At 44.8% G+C, this 19,466-nt stretch overlaps 1 protein-coding gene across 1 annotated transcript in view; it reads left to right on the top strand.

Moving 5' to 3' along the window:
• Window positions 1-19,466, top strand: part of AP1M2 (adaptor related protein complex 1 subunit mu 2) — a 27,681-nt gene extending 8,215 nt beyond the window's left edge. The window contains exons 4-12 of the mRNA XM_055002422.1: window positions 134-264; window positions 1,351-1,498; window positions 8,282-8,408; window positions 9,719-9,861; window positions 11,849-11,920; window positions 12,706-12,864; window positions 14,126-14,251; window positions 16,184-16,259; window positions 18,258-19,466. Of these exons, the coding sequence (XP_054858397.1) occupies window positions 134-264; window positions 1,351-1,498; window positions 8,282-8,408; window positions 9,719-9,861; window positions 11,849-11,920; window positions 12,706-12,864; window positions 14,126-14,251; window positions 16,184-16,259; window positions 18,258-18,280 (1,005 nt within the window). The 3' untranslated portion in view covers window positions 18,281-19,466. The remainder of the gene's footprint in view (window positions 1-133; window positions 265-1,350; window positions 1,499-8,281; window positions 8,409-9,718; window positions 9,862-11,848; window positions 11,921-12,705; window positions 12,865-14,125; window positions 14,252-16,183; window positions 16,260-18,257) is intronic.

Below are 19,466 nucleotides of genomic sequence, written 5' to 3'. Positions count from 1 at the left end.
CTATATGCAGCCTTTGGGAAACGTGGCCGCAGAATTCCAGGTTCTTGGCCACTGGGATTATATTACTTTCACCTTTTCCGTATAAAATCCAGGTAGATGTCTCCTGACCCCTCTTCCCCTTCTCTCTTGTCAGGTCTTTTCTGAATATTTCAAAGAGTTGGAGGAAGAGAGCATTCGTGACAACTTTGTCATTGTGTATGAACTACTAGATGAGCTGATGGATTTTGGGTTTCCCCAGACTACAGACAGTAAAATACTGCAAGAGTGAGTCACTGTGCTTTCTTTCATCATTTTAATTTACTTTTCAGCTTGGACTTTGTTCCCGTACAAACAACCAGGCAAGATTTGAAAACGGTGACTCCTAGATCTAGTCTATAGAAAGTGGAGTGGAGCAGAACGCTAGAATGTGTGTAAAATCTAAATGTTCAGTAAAGAGTTTTGCATTTCTGTTTGGTTGAATTTTACTTAGAGTGGACTGGAACTTGGTGAAGTAGGATGTAAAACAATAACTTACATTTCAGAGGGCTAAGCTAGAAGTGACGAATTACACTCGAATGGCAAGTGAACAGACTCACGTGTATTCCTCCCTGTTCACTTGCGCTTCACTTGCACTCCACTCGATCACGTAGAGTCAAGCTACAAGTGACGAATTACACTTGCCTGGCAAGTGAACAGATTCACGTGTATTCCTCCCTGTTCACTTGTCATTCACTTGAGCTCCACTTGATCAAGTGGAGTGCAAGTGAATGGCAAGTGAACAGGGAGGAATACACGTGAGTCTGTTCACTTACCAGGCAAGTGTAATTCGTCACTTGTAGCTTGGCTCATAGTAATGGCCCAATCAACCCCAAACAACAGGGGGAGATTTACTTAGGGCCAAGCTAGAAGTGATGAATTACACTTGAATGGCAAGTAAACAGACTGACATGTATTCCTCCCTGTTCACTTGCGCTCCACTTGCTCTCCACTTGACATGATTGAGTGGAGTGCAAGTGGAGTGCAAGTGAACAGGAAGGAATATATGTGAGTCTGTTCACTTGCCATTCAAGTGTAATTCGTCACTTCTAGCTTGGCTCGGAGACAGGACTCGGTGCTTAAACTAGGATTTGAAGTTCAGTGCGGAAGTAATTAGTCTTGAGATTATGAACTATCTATTTCAAATATTAATTTTCTGAATTTGATTTTTCAAACCCGGTGTTTGTTTTGGCATTCCAGATTCTGCTCTTTATAGGAGCTGCAATACTCGGCTAAGATGCAGTTGGAAATGCCATCAGGAGGGAGGGGGAGAAGGCAATTCTAGATGCTCCAGGAGCAGTTTTGATTGTATTTTCCCCTTTGCCCCCAATGTAGATACATCACTCAGCAGGGCAACAAGCTGGAGACGGGCAAATCCCGTGTCCCGTCCACTGTCACCAATGCAGTTTCATGGAGATCGGAGGGCATCAAATACAAGAAGAACGAGGTCTTCATCGATGTCATTGAATCAGTCAATCTGCTGGTAAGTCAGTGGAGGGACCCATGTGTGGCTCTGGGGTTGGGGAGAGCCCAGGGTGGAGTGGTGACTTCAGAAAGGCAAGGTCAATATTGCGATATTGGCCTGGGAAGTAAATGCAATACATCTCTGACTTATTGATCCAGAGGAGTTAGCCGTGTTAGTCTGCAGTAGCAAAATAGCAAAGAGTCCAGTAGCACCTTTAAAACTAACCAACTTTATTGTAGCATAAGCTTTCGAGAACCACAGCTCTTTTTGTCAGATGCATCTGATGAAGAGAGCTGTGGTTCTCGAAAGCTTATGCTACAATAAAGTTGGTTAGTCTTAAAGGTGCTACTGGACTCTTTGCTATCTCTGACTTATGGGACCCTTGTCAAGTAAACAAAGAAAGGGCAGGGGGAACCCCACAAGCTCAACCCAAACGGACAGTAGATTCTATAAGGGTCAAGTTAAAAACCTGTAAAATATATTCAAAATAAGTATTAAACAGTGTACACAGTACTCAAATTAAGAAGCTAGAGCCTGAATAGCAGGCTACACACATGTGCTTAAAACAGGTATACCGTATAACGTTCTCCAAATACAGTTGATGATACTATCAAATGACATAAATCAGACCATGTGCGTTTCGGCCCCAGGGCCTTCCTCAGTTGTCAATCATACAATTTTAGTAATAAACAAACAAACCCACACATCCAGAAACCAATATGTATAAAAATGCTCTTGATGTTCTTATCTGCAAAGGCAAAAGGAGACAGGAGGAAGAATTTTTTTTTTTAAAGAATTATAATGATGGCGGCAGCAGCTACACTGTAAAACATTTTTGGAAAACACAGAACCAATTTTATCTCTTTATGTTGTGTGGTGTGATAGATTATTGCAGCAGGCTCTAGATAATTTCACATGGTGACTGCACTCACACAGAGCTCTTCATTTGGTGTTATAATTTATAGAGCAAAAATTACAAATGAGCTAAATATTGCATAAAGAAACCTTTAAACCCAAAAGGCCCTCCCATCTCCAAACAAACCTGGTGCGTGGTTTCCAATGTTTCTGGATATGTATCATCAATCTGTAGTTACAATCAAATGGTACCTTTACCCCGTAAAGTTCAGCTATATAATAAAATGAAAGGGTGATGCAATATCTCTCACGTGATATGGAACTCTGCTCCCAAGGGAAGGGAGGGGGGAGGAGAGAGAAGAGAGAAGGGGGGGGGAAATGAAGCTTCTAGAAATCTGTACTGGCAAACATGGAACCCAGGTGCCGATCCACAGAAACCAATCTCAGTTAGTTATAGCAGGTTGAGTGCACTTCTTCATTCAGTCCAGGGCTATTTTTCTGGGAAAAGAGGCGGTGGAACTCACTGGGTTGCCCTCGGAGAAAATGGTCACATGGCGCTCCGCCCCCTGATCTCCAGACAGAGGGAAGTTGAGATTGCCCTACGCGCCGCTCAGTGGCGCGGAGAACAATCTCAACTCCCCTCTGTCTGGAGATCAGGGGGCGGGGCCACCAGTCATGTGACCATTTTTGAGAGGTTCCGGAACTCCGTTCCCCCGCTTTCCAGCTGAAAAAAAGCCCTGATTCAGTCCCATACATGTCAACGTCTGGAGGTGATGAATCTAAAACACTTTTCTGCAGAAGTTTGTGCAAGTTTGTGTATACAGAAGACATCTTTGAGCTTGCACAAACTTCTTCAGAAAAGAGAAGTGTTTTGGATTCATCCAAATGTTGACATTTTTTCTTGGTGTGTATTATCTTAATGAAGTTATTAAAATGGTGATTACAAGTTTGAATCTCTTTTTGACCCTCAATAGTCCCATATTTGAAACATATCTTCATTTCTGTGGAGTTGGACATCCTTGCCCTTCTTACATGCCCTCTGCAACAAATAATATATATTAATATGTGTTAAGTGGCTTCTAATCTACACAAGGCCATATAATTATTACTGATTTCACAACCAGTCATAAATAGTGAGCCATCACCTACTAAAAAAGAAACCTAGAGTTTATTGCCAGAGTAATGAAGTGATCTTACTACAGCCACCAAAAATTTAGCCACACACAAAGTTACTTGTTTATCTTCATCTCGGGCAGCTCAGTCCTATGCCCCAGGGCAGCGTCGTCGCTTGAGCGTTGACGTAAATGGGGCGCTGCTCCACAGCTCCCTATGGACTTTTGCAGAAGAGTCCTGCTGGCGCCCGAGCGCAACAAGGCAAGGTGCGGCTACTGCCAGGAGTGCCCGCCTGCCGTTCCCCTGACAACCCCGGTCACACCAGCCAATGGCCACACCCCTCCCCAGACATGCAGGCAAGGGAAAAGCAGTGGCGCAGCCAATGGGGAGGCCGCGATCCCCGCCGCCACCAATAGGCCCCCGTCAGAGAGCAGGCATCCCTGCCAGGGAGGGGGGCAGAGGTGACAGTGAAGGTCCAGATTGAACACCCACCCTCTCGCCCATCCAGCCCCCATTTCTGATGAGGGCCAGGCCGGTGGCTGCAGCTCGGTGTGCCTGCAAATCCCCGCTGCCACCGGCACAAGAAACAGGTTCCCCCTCCCTGAAAAGTAGGGCCAGATAGTAGTGAACTGATCTCTGTTGCCTGGAGATCAGTTGTAATTCTGGGAGGTCTCCAGCTATTACCCTAATTAGTCCCCTGTTTCCAGAGAAGCAGGTGGGGGTGGAGGCGTGGCTTTCAATGAGTGACAGGAACACCCATTGGGAACCACATGGGAGGCCGGGAGGCCGTTTGGAAGCGAGGGGAATGAAAAGTGCGCACAAACTTGCGGAGGCGCCACTTGAACACATCACTGCACCTCTATGATGCGGGTGGACCTCAACAGCCATGCCCCAGTCCTGGGGTGGACTGACAGGCCCTCCCCACGCCGGATTGCCCAAGTCCATCCCTGCTTCCACAAACACATCCTCCACCCCCAGGCAGCAACTTCCCACATACAGCGATCATCTTCCTGGCTTATCAGATGACAGCAGCTCAGACTATCAGAGAATGAAAGTCCTCAGTGCCCCCCTCCCCCGCAGACATTCATGGGCCACAGTTCAATTCCCACCCCACTGCCTGAAGTTACATTGAGGGGAGGAAGGGGGCAGGGAGGCTGGACGGGGTGTCACTTGATACATTTGCATGGATGTGTGTGACAGGGAGCTGAGGGGGTGACTGCAGGCAATGTCAGGCAAGCATGCAAACTGGGAAAAGTGCCTATGTCCCTCGGCTGGAAAGGGAGCCAAGGCAGTTTGCCCAGCCCTTGTTCTGCGCTCCTGGGGTGAGGCTGAAATGCGGACTGCCTTGGGATATTGTTCCCTGGGCTGGATGTGAATGGCACTCACGGAGGACTACGGGGGGGGGGGGGGCGGAAGCAGACATGCTCTGTCGTCTCCCGGACAAGTCATGACGTGCCTGCAAAGGAAAGAGAGACATGTGCTGCAAATATCCCTGCTCGGTCCAAGGTCGAGGCCGAGCCCACACTCCCAACATCTGGGAAGATGCACATAGTAGAGAGCAGCGGCAGCAGCCCCACAGGTGCAGCTAGCGATCAGCTGATGCAAGACCCTCTGGCAAGGAAGCACTCTGCCTTGGGGTGATCTTACCTTTAAGGGAGAAAATCAACAAGTAGTTACAAACACCCGGTCAAAAGTAGTTTTCTGGGCAACTGCCTCTGGGGCAGACAAGGGGCTGCTGCCACCGTCCACTCCCCTGCTGAGCCTCACCTGAAGAGGATAGTGGTCAGGCAAGTTCAGGTGATGGGGCAGCCAGCACAAATGAGCGAGCTGGGTTAGCACCGCCCCATCTCCTTCTTACCTTTAAGTGCTACCTCGCTCCTTACTGAGATGGAACTTCAGAGTCAGATAACCTGCAAGGAAACTTGAGTGGTTATTGTTAGTTAGCCAGACATTCTGGACTTTGCCCTTCTTCCCTTGAGCTAGTGCAAAGTTCTCCCAGTTTTCCCGCTAAGTCCCCTCCAGTGCACTCTCCCGTCTCGTGCACAAAGTCTGTGCAGCAGGCGGCTGACGGGCAGAGTCTTCGGCCGTGTGCTCACCCACCTGAGGTCATGAGCAGCGCAGCCAGATGTTTTGTAGGGTGCAGGGAGGGGGGCTCACCCACCCCGGAAGCACACGCAGATTGGCCCCCATGGTAGTTCCCATCCTATGCTCCTTCAGGCCGCGGGGGCAGGCCTGGGCGTGAGGAGAGGGGGCCGAGTTTTCCCCGTTCAATGGGCCCCTATGGGCTACGCCGCCTTTTTCGGTGGTGTAGCTCTTTTGCACTGCTGGGGGTGTTCCCACGCCTGGAAGGGCTTAGGGGGTGAACTAACTCTGGCCCCGCCCTCCACCCGCCCCCTCCTGCGCCAGCACAGGGCCCTGCACCGCTTCTCTGCCTCTGTCCGCTCACCAAGCGTTCCCGCCGTTGGCGGCTCAGCAGCGGTAGCATACCTCGTGCCGCCACCGGCGGAAGGGCATTTGCGCCCACATAAGAGCCAGTTCCGCTGGTGCAAGCCTTAGTTCTCTCCCTGTTCACTCCCCCCTTAGGATTGAGCTGTTAATAGCCAAGAAGATTTAGCTTCAAGAGAAATAAAATCCTGCCTAAACAGAAGAAGAGTAAGTTTAGCTCTCCAGTCTAAAAGTTCAGAACACTCCAAAAAAGTGTGATCTATAGTATCAATTCAGTTAGTACATCCACAGAATCTGTTTGAGTGTGGAATATCACAAAACCTTCCCAAACAGCACTGCTGATGGCACAGTGTTCAAACGCGCAAGCAAAAATGCCCTTCTTTACTTTGGGAGGGATACAAATTCGCCATTTTCATCGGAGGATGGATACCCACCGAAAGAGAAGAGCACACTCATCGAGCTCTAACTAACATGCTGTTCTAAACAAGACCCCTCAGACATCTTTTTATTAACTTACTCAATTCGCTACTACTCATAGTTTCTATCATATCATGGGTGATGTCCAGACATGATCATTTATCTTCCAAATACTTATCCCAATTATTTGTATGATGATCCCGCATAACTAATCCAAGGAGACGTTGTTCTAAGCTTGATTTCAAGATCCTAATTTTTAAGTTAAATGCTATCCACCCAGCCTTTGCTTCATAAGACATCTCCTCAATCTCAGCTCTCAAAACTATTCCTGACACACAACTTGGAATCCCCAAGATATTGTGAAGGAACTTTAATAGCGGTCCATCAATGTTATTTGTTACCATGCTGATCCATACCGCAACAGCATCCAGCAATTGCCCAGAAACTTTAGCTTTTACTGTTGCAGGAACATATTGTCCTCTTGAGGAGTAAGAGAACCCTAAAATAGCCTTCCTGGTACTCATGGCTGATCATACAACAGAATTCAAATGAACCTTCCAAGAAAGATTTGCTTGAAATATAAGTCCTAGATACTTAAAGGGCTTTACTTACTCCGTAGACTGCCCCGCTACTGGTGTGCTGTGGACAGAGCAGGTTTTCTGAGCCTCTTTGACCCCAGCATGCCCCCCAACACTGGTGCAAGGGTAGGTTAGGGTTTTGGGGGGGTGTATCAGAACAAAACCTGATCACCTACCTTTCCCTGCACCCTCCAAGCACCAGGATGACATAGGATGCCAATTAAGCCCATAACAGTCCTCCCAAGCATTATATAAACTGCAGCTCAGGTGGGGCATGAGATTGTATGCATCTCTCTGTCCTAATGATCTCTCAACTTACTGAGCACAAACATCAATTGGAGAAGACCAAACTCGCTGTGCTCAGAACCCTTCCAGATACCCCACTTTGGGGCATAGATACCAGAAGGAGGACTTTACTAACCCAACTGGGGGGCTGCAGGGATAATGTACCCCACATACATAAGAAGTTCGGCCTCATCTCCCCCTCCCCTCCTCCAAATAATAGTTTCTTCTCTTCCTGTAGCATCAGCTAAGTGTCAACCATCCCTGATTAGATACTGATGCTGCTGCATGTGCTATGGCTTGATATGATCTATTTCCATCTCTGGATTAAAGATTCCTGGCCCTAGGGAGGCCCGCCTGGCATCGACCAGGGCCAGGGCCTTTTCAGTCCTGGCTCCAGCCTGGTGGAACACTGTCCAATGAGACCAGGGCCCTGCGGGATTTGTTATCTTTCCGCTGGACCTGTAAGAACTGTTCCGCCAGGCATATGGTTGATGCAAGGCGGTGCCTCCTCACGGGGGGGAGTACATCACATGACCTCCCTACTAGTGACGCCTTCCATCTCTCACATTGTTCCCTGCCAAATTGCTCTGGAGATGGCTAAAAAGGCGGTCGGCTAGATCATTGTGCCGCTGTGTTTATATGTATGTATTTTAACGATGGTATTTAAATGTTTTATGGTTTTAAATTGTATAAATTGTGATATGTAATTTAAATTTTAGTTGTAATCCGCCCTGAGCCTGTTGATGTGGGGAGGGCGGGGAATATAAATCAAATATGAATAAATAAAAATAAATTATTTTAGCATGGCTATTAGGCAAAAGAGCCCTGACCTGGCTAGCCTAGGAGAGCCTGATCTCATCAGATCTCAGAAGCTAAGTAGGGTCGGCCTTGGTTATTAATTGGATGGGAGACCTCCAGCAAAGACCAGGGTTGCAGAGGCAGGCAATGGCAAACCACCTCCCTTAGTCTCTTGCCATGAAAACTCTGCCAGGGGGCGCTATGACTTGAGGGCACTCTCCAGCACTTTAGGCAAAAAAAGTAGCTTTGCCCATTTAGGGCAAAGGGGTGGGAAAGGCTCTACCAGCCGCAGACTGCTGCTGTCTTTTAGGTCAATGTCAATGGGAGCGTCCTGCTGAGTGAGGTCGTGGGCTCCGTCAAGCTGAAGGTGTTCCTCTCGGGCATGCCAGAACTGCGCTTGGGCCTCAACGATCGGGTGCTCTTTGAACTCACGGGACGTAAGTCATCTTGAAACCAAAGTATTGGTTGGTGGGCTAAACGAGACTGGCTTGGATGAGCATCGGGACATTATATTGGGATGGGGGGCTGGGTAGAATGCTAGAGTTTTTCATCTTAAGAACATCAGAACAGCCCTGCTGGAGCGAACCAATGGTCTGTCTCGTCTAGCCAACTGATTCACACAGCAGCCAACCAGTTGCAGTGGAAGGTCAACAGTTGGCATAAAGGCTTGATGTTGCCTCCAAGCACTGGGTTTCAGAGGTTTGCTGCCTCTGGACGTGGAGGTTACCTTTAGCTACCATGGCTCGTAGCCACTGGTGGACTTTCATGAATCTGTCTAACCTGGTTTTTGAGTTGAAAAGGTTTAGCTTGAGCCCGGTCTCGGCCAAGGGACACTTTGAATGCTGTAATTCATGACTGCAGTAGACTCAAAGGTTAGAGCTCCTGGACATTTTTTTCTTAAGCCTGAGAAACCACTGGTACTAGAATTAGGGACAGCTCTACCTGGGTAAATTGTTTGGCTCTACGAAAAATACCTGGTAACTTAGATCATTCATATCTTAGATCATTCAGATCAAACTGAGAGACAGTTTGGTGTAGTGGTTAAGAGCAGCAGGACTCTAATCTGGAGAGCCGGGTTTGATTCCCCGCTTCTCCACTTGAAGCCAGCTGGGTGAACTTGTGTCAGTCACAGCTCTCTCACAGCTCTCTCAGCCCCACCCACCTCACAGGGTGTTTTGTTGTGGGGATAATAATAACGTACTTTGTAAACCACTCTGAGTGGGCGTTAAGTTGTTCTGAAGAGCAGTATATAACTCGAATGTTGTTGTTGTTGTTATATCCTTACATGTTTCTTTCTGAACCCATCATTACGCTTCTGTTTTCTATGGTGAGGATCTTCATTCTTTTATTGGAAATGCCTTCCACTGAATGCTGTGAATTTTAAAGAGGCCTAAAACATTAGGAGGACAGACAACTATTTTTAACACTTCCTAGCTATGAGAGTGGCTGCTTTGTCATTATCAAATGGAAGCATCTTCCTTTCTAACAACTTCTTCTTCCAATGGAAAGAGCGAGAGTGCAGTAGCACTTATAAGGCTAACAAAATTTGTGGTAGGGCATGAGCTTTCGTGAGTCACAGTCCACTTTTGTATCTGAAGAAGTGAGCTGTGACTCATGAAAGCGCATGCCCTACTACAAATTTTGTTAGTCTTATAGGTGGCCCTGGACTCTTGCTCTTTTCTACTGCTACAGACAGACTAACATGGCTATCTCTCTTGATCTCTCTTCTTCCACTGTTTACTTCCAGGTGGAAAAAATAAATCTGTGGAGTTGGAGGATGTCAAGTTCCACCAGTGTGTGCGACTCTCACGTTTTGACAATGACCGCACTATCTCCTTCATCCCACCAGATGGAGATTTTGAGCTTATGTCCTACAGGCTGAACACGCAGGTGATTGTGGTTGAGGGAAAAGGTCGTGCTAGGGTGAATGAATGAATGAATGAATGAATGAATGAATGAATAGGTGAAGGTTGTGCTAGTATGATCTCACATGCTTGTTCCTCATAAATGACCTGGTGTTGGGGAAGAGCAATGGTTGTTGGTCAAGTTTGCAGATGATACCAAATTGTTCAGGATGTATTGTGAAGAAATGCAAGACTGGATGAGTGGCAAGAGAAGTTCAATGCTGATAATCAAAAAGAGTCCAGTAGCACCTTTAAGACTAACCAATTTTATTGTAGCATAAGCTTTCGAGAATCACAGTTCTCTTAGTCGAAGAGAACTGTGATTCTCGAAAGCTTATGCTACAATAAAATTGGTTGGTCTTAAAGGTGCTACTGGACTCTTTTTGATTTTGCTACTACAGACTAACACGGCTAACTCCTCTGGATCTATCATGCTGATAATGGCAAGGTGATACACATGGAAGCAAACACTTAATTTTAAGCACATGCTGGTGGAGTCTGAACTGGCGGTGACTGTGACAGGGAAAGTAATCTTGGGGTTGTCGTAGATAGCCAACATTTTTATTGAGCTCATTGTGCAGCAGCAGAGGAAAAGGAAAACTCTGTACTGGTGATTATTAGGAAATGGATTGAAATTAAACAGCCAGTATTGCAATGCCCTTTATATACCTGTGGTCTGGCTTCATTTGGCAGACTGTGGGTATGTCAAAATGCACTTGGTCTTTTATTATAGGAATGTGTTACACATTATAGACATGCAGTTAATTTATTAAAGGATGTTTAATTTGTTTTGGTGTTACCGATTTTGAAAAGTGGCTGTGATTTTATCTATATATTTGCTCTTCAGCCTTTTCTGGTTTATCTTGGTTTGTCTGTTGGTTGCAGTTTTACTTTCTCTCCCTATTTTGTATCTATCTTAAACAAGATATAGTACAAAAAAGAGAGTATAGTACAAAAACATGCAGAAGAAGGTAACAAAGATGATTAATGGGTTTAGAAAAGAGACAACTGAGGGGGGATGAGATAGAGGTTTATAAAATTATGTGCAGTGTAGAAAGAGTTGACAAAGAGAACTTCTTCTTCATCTCTCAGAATACTAGAACTTGAGGTCATCCAATGAAGCTGACAGGCAGTAGATTCAGCACACACAAAGGAAACCCTTACAGAACAAGCGATTAAAATGTAGAATTCACTGCCAGAGGATCTAGGACTGGCTATGGGCATAGCCAGCTTTAAAAGGGAATTAGATAGATTAACAGAGGACGGGTTTCTTTCTCTTAATATATTGAAGAGAACTCGACATGGTCTAACACTAAAGTAATAGGGAGTCCGCCAAAGTGATCGTGGTTACATCTCTTAAATTTTATTCTTTCAGATACAGACCCTTTTATTTCAAATAGGGTGGCCCTCTATGCCCTGGCTGCTAGGAAAATAAGGGCAAATGTGGTAGCCAGGAGAGTAAACACGTGACATAAATTAGAAACGGTTCTGTTTTAATGTTGTTTAATGTTTGTATTTTAGGTAAAATGCATTTTGTAGTAATTTTATTTATATCTATGTAACTATATCTGTATTCTTGTATCTTTTTGCTGTTTTTTAATGAATGGTTTTAGATGGTGAAGGCCTATGGCCACATACAATAAATTCGCATCCTACATCTCTTCCTTTCAAATGTATTCTTATGTCTTTAGTATCTGGAGCTTTTCAAGGAATAAGAAACCTTAAATACCTATTTTGTGACTGCAAGATAAATACTGCCAAATCCTTTGCTGCTCTGGGGTGGTTGCTTGAGCGTACAGGGCTGGTTAAAGTGGTGGACCTTCTAAGTCGTGTTCTCAACTTCATCAGCTTAGCCTGAGAGCACTTTTGATCCTTGTGCGCCATTTTTCAATGGAAATCACTGTTCAAAATTGCTGGAGGATTGTAACACACTATTGAATGTTGTTTCTCTCTCTCTCTCTCCCCCCTTCCAGGTGAAGCCTCTCATCTGGATTGAGTCAGTTATTGAGAAGTTCTCTCACAGCCGAGTAGAGATTATGGTTAAGGTGAATTCCTCTGAAGAAATGCCTCCACTTTTATCCAACGTCTCCACAATGCGTGGGGGCCCTCGTAGTTTGCTCTTGTAGACTTTGCTTATATTTGGTGTCTAATCCAAAGTAACAAAACCTCCCATTGATCTAAATCCGCAATCTGCAACTACTCTGAAGGAAAGAGTACGCTCTAATGAACAGTGTGAGAGAGTCAACTGACTGAGAGCCAAGCTACAAGTGACGCCTGACACACGTTGGACACTTGCCAGCTTCCCTCAAGTTTTGATGGGAAATGTAGGCATCCTGGTCTTGCAGCTGTAATGGACAGCCAAGCTGTAAAACCAGGACACCTACATTTTCCATCAAAACTTGAGGTAAGCTGACAAGTGTCCAACCTGTGTAAGGCGTTACTTGTAGCTTGGCTCTGGGCTTCAGTCACGTCGTTGGTGCTCCTGCCCCATTCATTCCCAGGTTATCGGGTAAAAACTAGTTGTGTGCTTTCCCTTTTATCACCACAACCCCAAAGAAAAGGGCCACAGACTTACCTTTTTCTTTTTTAAATGGCAAAGTTGGAAATTCATAGGTGGGGCATGATATATTTTGGGAGGTTTCCCCCTGTGCCCCTCTGCCGCTATGGACCTGACCCAAATAATCCCTGAACTCTGGACCACTTCGATCATAAATTTCAAGCTTTTCACATCATTGTTTTGGTGGTGATTCTCTTGTGACACAGAGAGTTGGGAAGGGGGAGATACAAAGGGCCCTCATGCTCTCCTTCATTCTGTTTTCTCCTCCAAAAGGCAAAGGGCCAGTTCAAAAAGCAGTCGGTGGCTAATGGTGTCGAGATAGCTGTACCAGTCCCGAGCGATGCGGATTCCCCCAAGTTCAAGACCAGCATCGGCAGTGCGAAATACCTGCCGGAGAAGAACGTTGTCATCTGGAGTATCAAGTCCTTCCCAGTGAGGGGGTTTGCTCTTCCCTTTTCTATCACCCTCTAGGCTTCCATAGGCCAGCAGTGCATTCCAGACAATGGAAGTTTTGCTGTTTATCTAAATAAGATGCAGATTTTCACTAAAAAAGTGTGAGGGGGTTCTCACCAGTGTCCCAATAGAGAGAGGCCCCAATCAGGACTCTGGATCTCAATCAAACCAAGGGAGAAATATTGGCAAAATAAGAGAAGAGTTTATTGAAGAAACACTCAAATAAACTGATGCGCTTCGGTCAAATCTGGCAGAGTATGTACCTCACAGGGTAGGCACCCACTTTTATATCCTCTTACAAACAAGCTTATTACAATAGCAAGACAGTTTACAAAAGACAAACAAGTGTAAGTCAGTAATTTCTAAAAAAGATGGCAGGTCCTATAAACTATAAAGGGTGACATTTAATACCTCTTTGGCACTTCTTGTTATCTCTTGGAAAACTAGAGGAGTCCATTTGTGAGATGTTAAAAGGAGTGCTGGGAAAACAAAGTCGTAACAACCAAGCGCTTTCAGTGCTATGTCCTGTTGTAAATTCAAAACACTCTTTGTCTGACTATCTTTACCTACATTGCAATTTCTAGAGAGGGACAGTGAAATGAAAGTAGGGAAAAGATCAAATGGGATAAAGGTAGCTGAGAGTGGAACTACAAGTGACACCTGACACAGGTTGGACACTTGTCAGCTTCCCTCAAGTTTTGATGGGAAATGTAGGCGTCCTGGTCTTGCAGCTTGGCTCTCCAACTGCTGTCCAATGGACTTTTCAACTGTCACTTGTCCAACATTCCGCCAAGCTGCCTACATTTCCCATCAAAACTTGAGGGAAGCTGACAAGTGTCCAACCTGTGCCTTTTGTCACTTGTAGTTCTGCTCTTGAGACTCATTCCCATACTGCTCTCCTGAAGAACCAACCTCAGAAAAGAATACAGCTAAAACTATACGGCTATATAAAAATCCCTTAATGGAAAGCACTTAGGCAGGGCCAGAATTTCCGCTGAAGGTGGTGCTATAAAAGCTAGTAAATCACTGCCCACTGGATTCCCTCCCCTGCTACTGAAATGACATTTAAGGCACCACTGAAGGAAATCTTAGGGGGCTTCCAAGAATGTTGGCCGTGAGCTTCCTTGCTTCCTTTCTCGGAAGATCTTTTCTGATCCTTGGTATTATGCTGTGACATCGACGGGTCTCTGTTGCTATTGGCTAGAAAGTCCCCAAACCTGTCTTGCATTTGGCTCTGCAGGGTGGTAAGGAATATTTGATGCGAGCCCACTTTGGCCTACCCAGTGTTGAAAACGAGGAGCTGGAGGGTCGTCCACCCATCTCCGTCCGGTTTGAGATCCCTTACTTCACAGTCTCTGGGATTCAGGTGAGCTAGATCGATTGGGAAGGGACATGTACGAATGGCAACGTTCTGTATGTTATACGCATGAAAACTGGGTGGAATATAAGCTGGGTTGGCTTTGATATTGAAGCACGAACTTTGTGAATTAAAATGTTAGGAACAACTAGGTATTAAATGCATCTGGAAAATGATTTTCATTGTGCCTCGAATAGTTGACATCAGATAGCACTAAATGTTGAGGAACAGGAAGTACAATAAGAGATGTGCTTCCCTGAAAAGGTAGGTTGGAAATATGTATTCTGTTATGCAAACTATAGCTCTAGTTCTAGACTTGAAACTTTTGAAGACACTGATCAAGTTTGGAGGTAAAACTGAAAAAATGCAGTACTTTATAATTAAACATAAAATATGTTACTGCTTTTAAGAAAGCGAAGGGTATAATCTGTACTTTTGTTAACGTAGAACATCATATATGAGCCTCGTGGCTCAGAGTGATAAGCGGCAGTACTGCAGCCCAAGCTCTGCTCACGACCTGAGTTCGATCCTGGCGGAAGCCGGGTTCAGGTAGCCGGCTCAAGGTTGACTCAGCCTTCCATCCTTCTCAAGTTGGTAAAATGAGAACCCAGTTTCCTGGGAGTAAAGAGTAGATGACTGGGGAAGGCAATGGGAAACCGCCCCGTAAAAAATGTGCCAAGAAAATGTTGTGATGCGACGTCCCCCCATGGGTCAGTAATGACTCAGTGCTTGCACAGGGGACTTTCTTTACCTTTTTGTAACATCATACTCTTTATCATACTGATGAAATTTAAAATACTCAGAGAGGGAAAGATGTGAACGGCTGCAGTCTGAGGTATCTTAGCTCGTACATCTTTTTGCCATCTGAGAAGCTGTGGGGAGGATTAATTTTCAAATAAAAAACAAACTTTCTAACTATCAAAAAAAGGTTTATTATCTAGCCATAAAAACAATCTTGATATTGTCAGTGTTGAAGACTATCACCAAATTTGGATATTGAGTTAACATTGAAAAAGTGTATTATCAATGAAGTGTATTCCACAGTGTATTATACATACATATTTACATTATGTATAGTTCACCTTCCTCACTGAGACTCAAAGCAGATTACATAATGTAAGTCAATGCAGTCAATAGGATAGTACATCTAATAAGAAAAATAGAACTTTTTAAATTGGTAGTATAGATCCAGAGGAGTTAGCCGTGTTAGTCTGTAGTAGCAAAAATAGAAAAGAGTCCAGTAGCACCTTTAAGACTAACCAACTTTACTGTAGCATAAGCTTTCAAGAATCACAGTTCTCTTCTTCAGATGCATCTGAAGAAGAGAACTGTGATTCTCAAAAGCTTATGCTACAGTAAAGTTGGTTAGTCTTAAAGTTGCTACTGGACTCTTTTCTATTTTTTAAATTGGTAGCTGTCATTTGAACATTTAAACAATTCAGAAGGTATTACACCAGTAGAAACACAGTGCCTTTTCTTGGGCCAGTCTGTTCTGATGTAGCCCTTTTTTTCCTTTACAAAAATGCCCTCCTAAACAATTCTGTTTTAAATAGTTCGCAAACTATTTTGCAGCAGTGTGGGAGTGTGGGAGACCTCCTCAAGACAGCATTCTATAGAGTGGGGGCCTCTCTTGATCAAATTGTCATTTCTTTTCTTTGACACCAAAACTAGTTTTTCATCAACAATTTTAGGGTTTGTCTATGGATTGGTGTCTGTGATGAGCCTCCCACATGTGATAGGATCAAATTCAGGCTCTGCTTAACTCTCTGCGTCTCCCTGGATAGAGTGGAAAGAGACCTGAGGCTGCTGATCAGCTGCTGTCTGGGCTGGGAGGTACTAAACAGTGTGAATGACTGGTGCTGGAAGACTTAAAGGAAACTGATGGCCACTCTTTTCTTTCCCATTTTCCTGTGTTCTCCCCCCCCCCCCCCCGCCTCTCAGGTGCGGTACATGAAGATCATAGAGAAGAGTGGGTATCAGGCTCTGCCTTGGGTCCGCTATATCACCCAGAGTGGGGGTAAGTTATCAATAGGCTGCCAAGATCATATACCCAGAAGATGAATTGGCAGCAAGCATATAGATACTAGATTTTCCACACACGCGTGCGTGCATGCACACAAACATGTGCGCACGGGCACAAGCGCACAGGCATCCTGTTCCTCTGTGAAAATCAAACTACATAGTTGAAGGTAAAAGAAAGGACAAGTGTCTTGCTTCACTGACCTTGACCAGTGTATGTAATACATCTTGTCCTTCCTCGCCAAGGAGTTCAGAATGGCATGCGTGGTCCTCCTTTCCTAATTTTATCCTTGCAACAACCCTGTGATATAGTTGAGGCTGGGGGAGAGAGAATTGGCCCAAGGTCACCCAGTGCACATCATGGCAGAGGGGAAGTTTGACTCCCAACTTTTCCCAACTACGTGGCTGGAGCCCTGAAAGATGTGAGCTCTGGAAATTGCTACTCCAGAAGGGAGACTCCACTTTCCAGCTCTGAGTGCTTTGACTCCGGTCTCCCGTAAGAAACTGTCCTGCGGGACCGGGAGGTTTCCAGAGTTATTGTTGACTGACTAGCCTCCAAAGAGCCCAGGAGGAACCAGGGTATCAGTATCTGCCAGAGTGCCATTTGGAGTAGCTGGCTGTGTCATGAGAAGAGGCTTAGCTCCAGAGCTTCCAATGTGGTGCTATTGGCCCCATGTTGTTGCAGCCATTTTGTGACAGATCCCAGCTGTATGACAGCAATTCTGTAGTGATGCTCACTAAACTTTAAGAACATTTCAAAAGTGCTTATAGGCTCAACAAGGTTGGCGCTCTTTGGATTACAGCATAGGCAGTGGCTCTTAAAATGTAAGGTTACTCTTCCCACTAAAGCACTGAGGCTACATCAACACATTGCTGGAAATTGCACTGTCATCATGCTACTGTAACTGCTGCCTCTCCAAAGACCTTCTTGATGTTTATCACAAGTAAAGATAATACAATGGAATAATATTCTGAATTACTTTGTTCATTCAGATACAGGCCCTAGCTTTCCTGTATCCCAATCATTTGACTCCTGGCAAGAGGTCAACATGGCCATCATTAATGTTTATGCCCCAACTACAGATGCCGAAGAGTTAGAAATCCATAGCTTTTACCCAAAGTGTACAAAAAGAAATTGATCATGCACCCAAATGAGATGCGCTGATAATCAGAGGAGTCTAGAATGCAAAAATAGGAGACAAAGCAGAATCAAACATTGTCGGAAAATTTGGACTAGGATTATGAAATGAAATAGAAGAGTGACTCATAGAATTCTGTGAAGCCAACAAGTTCTTCATTTCTAACACATACCAGTCTGGTGTTGAGAGCCAGTTTGGTGTAGTGGTTAAGAGCGTGGGACTCTAATCTGGAGAGTTGTGTTTGATACCCCACTCCTCCACTTGAAGCCGGCTGGGTGCCTTTGGGTCAATCACAGCTCTCTGGAGCTGTCTCAGCCCCACCTACCTCATATGGTGTTTGTTGTGGGGATAATAATAACGTACTTTGTAAACTGTTCTGAGTGGGTGTTAAGTTGTCCTGAAGGGCGATGTATAAATCGAATGTTGTTGTTGTTGTTTTGATTCAGGCGACCTAATAGATGATTGTATACATGGACATCACTAGATGGCCAGTCCAGGAACCATATAGATTATGTAATCAGAAGCAGAAGATGGAGAAGCTCTATGCTCTCTGCTAAAACAACACCAGGAGCAGATTGTTAATACCAAAAATTAGAATAAAGATGAAGAGAAACACTAAAAGAATCATAGTGCCAAAATATAATCTAAATAACATTCCTGAAGACCATATAAAGAACAGATTTGCATTACTAAGTTGAATTGATCGTGAATTGGAAGAACTGTGGGCTGAAACCAGAGATATTATCAAGGAATAACATGCAAAGACTATTCCTGTCGCCAAGAGAAAGGAGAAACCTAGATGGATGACTGATCAAGCTCCATCAAGCTTAATGTTGCCTTCTTCCTTTTTGTTTCAGATTATCAACTCCGGACACATTAGCCTTGACGTCTTACAGACTTGGACAGCTCAAAAATTGGATGCCTAGAGAACTTTATGATCTGCAGATGCCTCCTGTAAAGCACACTGTGTGTGTGTTCTTCTAAAATGTTATCCTGTTCTTTTCTTAGCCTATCAGCAATTTAACTAGGTAGCAGTTTTTTGACTACTCTGCCTGAAGGGAAAACGAGGGCCCTGTTCTTCTTGAGGCGCTACTTCTCTGCCTGAACTGGAATTGCTTCTGGTGAAATATCAGCACACTCTGCCTTGCCAAGGCTCTCTGGTGGAAAACTTCCTGGAACATCTGTCCTCTGGAGGATATCATAGAATAAGGACAGACACAACTCCCTCAGCTGTGCTCTTTTGTTCTGAAGGTTTGATCTGGCAGCCCAGCTAAAAGGGGATCAGTTCTGCCCTCCCTTGGAGGTGGTGAATAGGAGAGAATTTAGCCCAGTGGAAGCTGGAACCAGTTTCCCATGATTGTATGGAATCCTTTTTTGGTGCAGGGTGAACGAGAGATGGGGACGGCACAAAGAACTGTGCCTAGAAGTCTGTACCGTCAGTTCATGCATGGATTTTCTGGGAAATTATTCCTGGTTTTTCTCCACTTCTGTACAATGTGAACAGAAACTGCCTACTTATGAGATAATTGTGAAGAAGAGTGAGACAGGTTACTACTTTTTCCTTCTCTTTATATCGTGATAAATTATAAATGCAAGTGAAATCAATAAATTGTAATAGGGTCATATACATCACTGTACACATCAGTTCTTTTGTTCTGCTGTGCTCTCTCCAATCACCTGAGCTCTGCTGCACAATAGACTACAAATGTTGTTGGTTATTCTAGCAGCTGTGTTGGCCGTTTCCCACAAATCAAGCACTCCTTTGGTCACTGTGAGTCAGCTTGACAGATGTCCGTAAACCCAAGGCTGTTTACTGAATTTTTACTTTGTGTGCCATCAAGTTGCAGCCAACTTAATGGCACTCCTGTAGAGTTTTCAAGGCAAGAGGCGTTCAGAGGTGGTTTGGCATTGCCTGCCCCTTGGCCTTTCTTGGTGGTGTCCCATCCAAATACTGACCAGGGCTGACCCTGCTTAGCTTCTGAGAGCTCACAAAATTAGGTCTGGACCAGGTCCCGGCTGTCTTCTTACGATATGTTATGTCAAAATAATAAAACATATTAAATTTG

Source organism: Eublepharis macularius, chromosome 18, assembly GCF_028583425.1.
Source record: "Eublepharis macularius isolate TG4126 chromosome 18, MPM_Emac_v1.0, whole genome shotgun sequence".
Classification (NCBI taxonomy): Eukaryota; Metazoa; Chordata; class Lepidosauria; order Squamata; family Eublepharidae; genus Eublepharis; species Eublepharis macularius.
The sequence above is the reverse complement of the archived record's forward strand: the minus strand, read 5'-3'. Positions and strand labels throughout refer to the sequence as shown.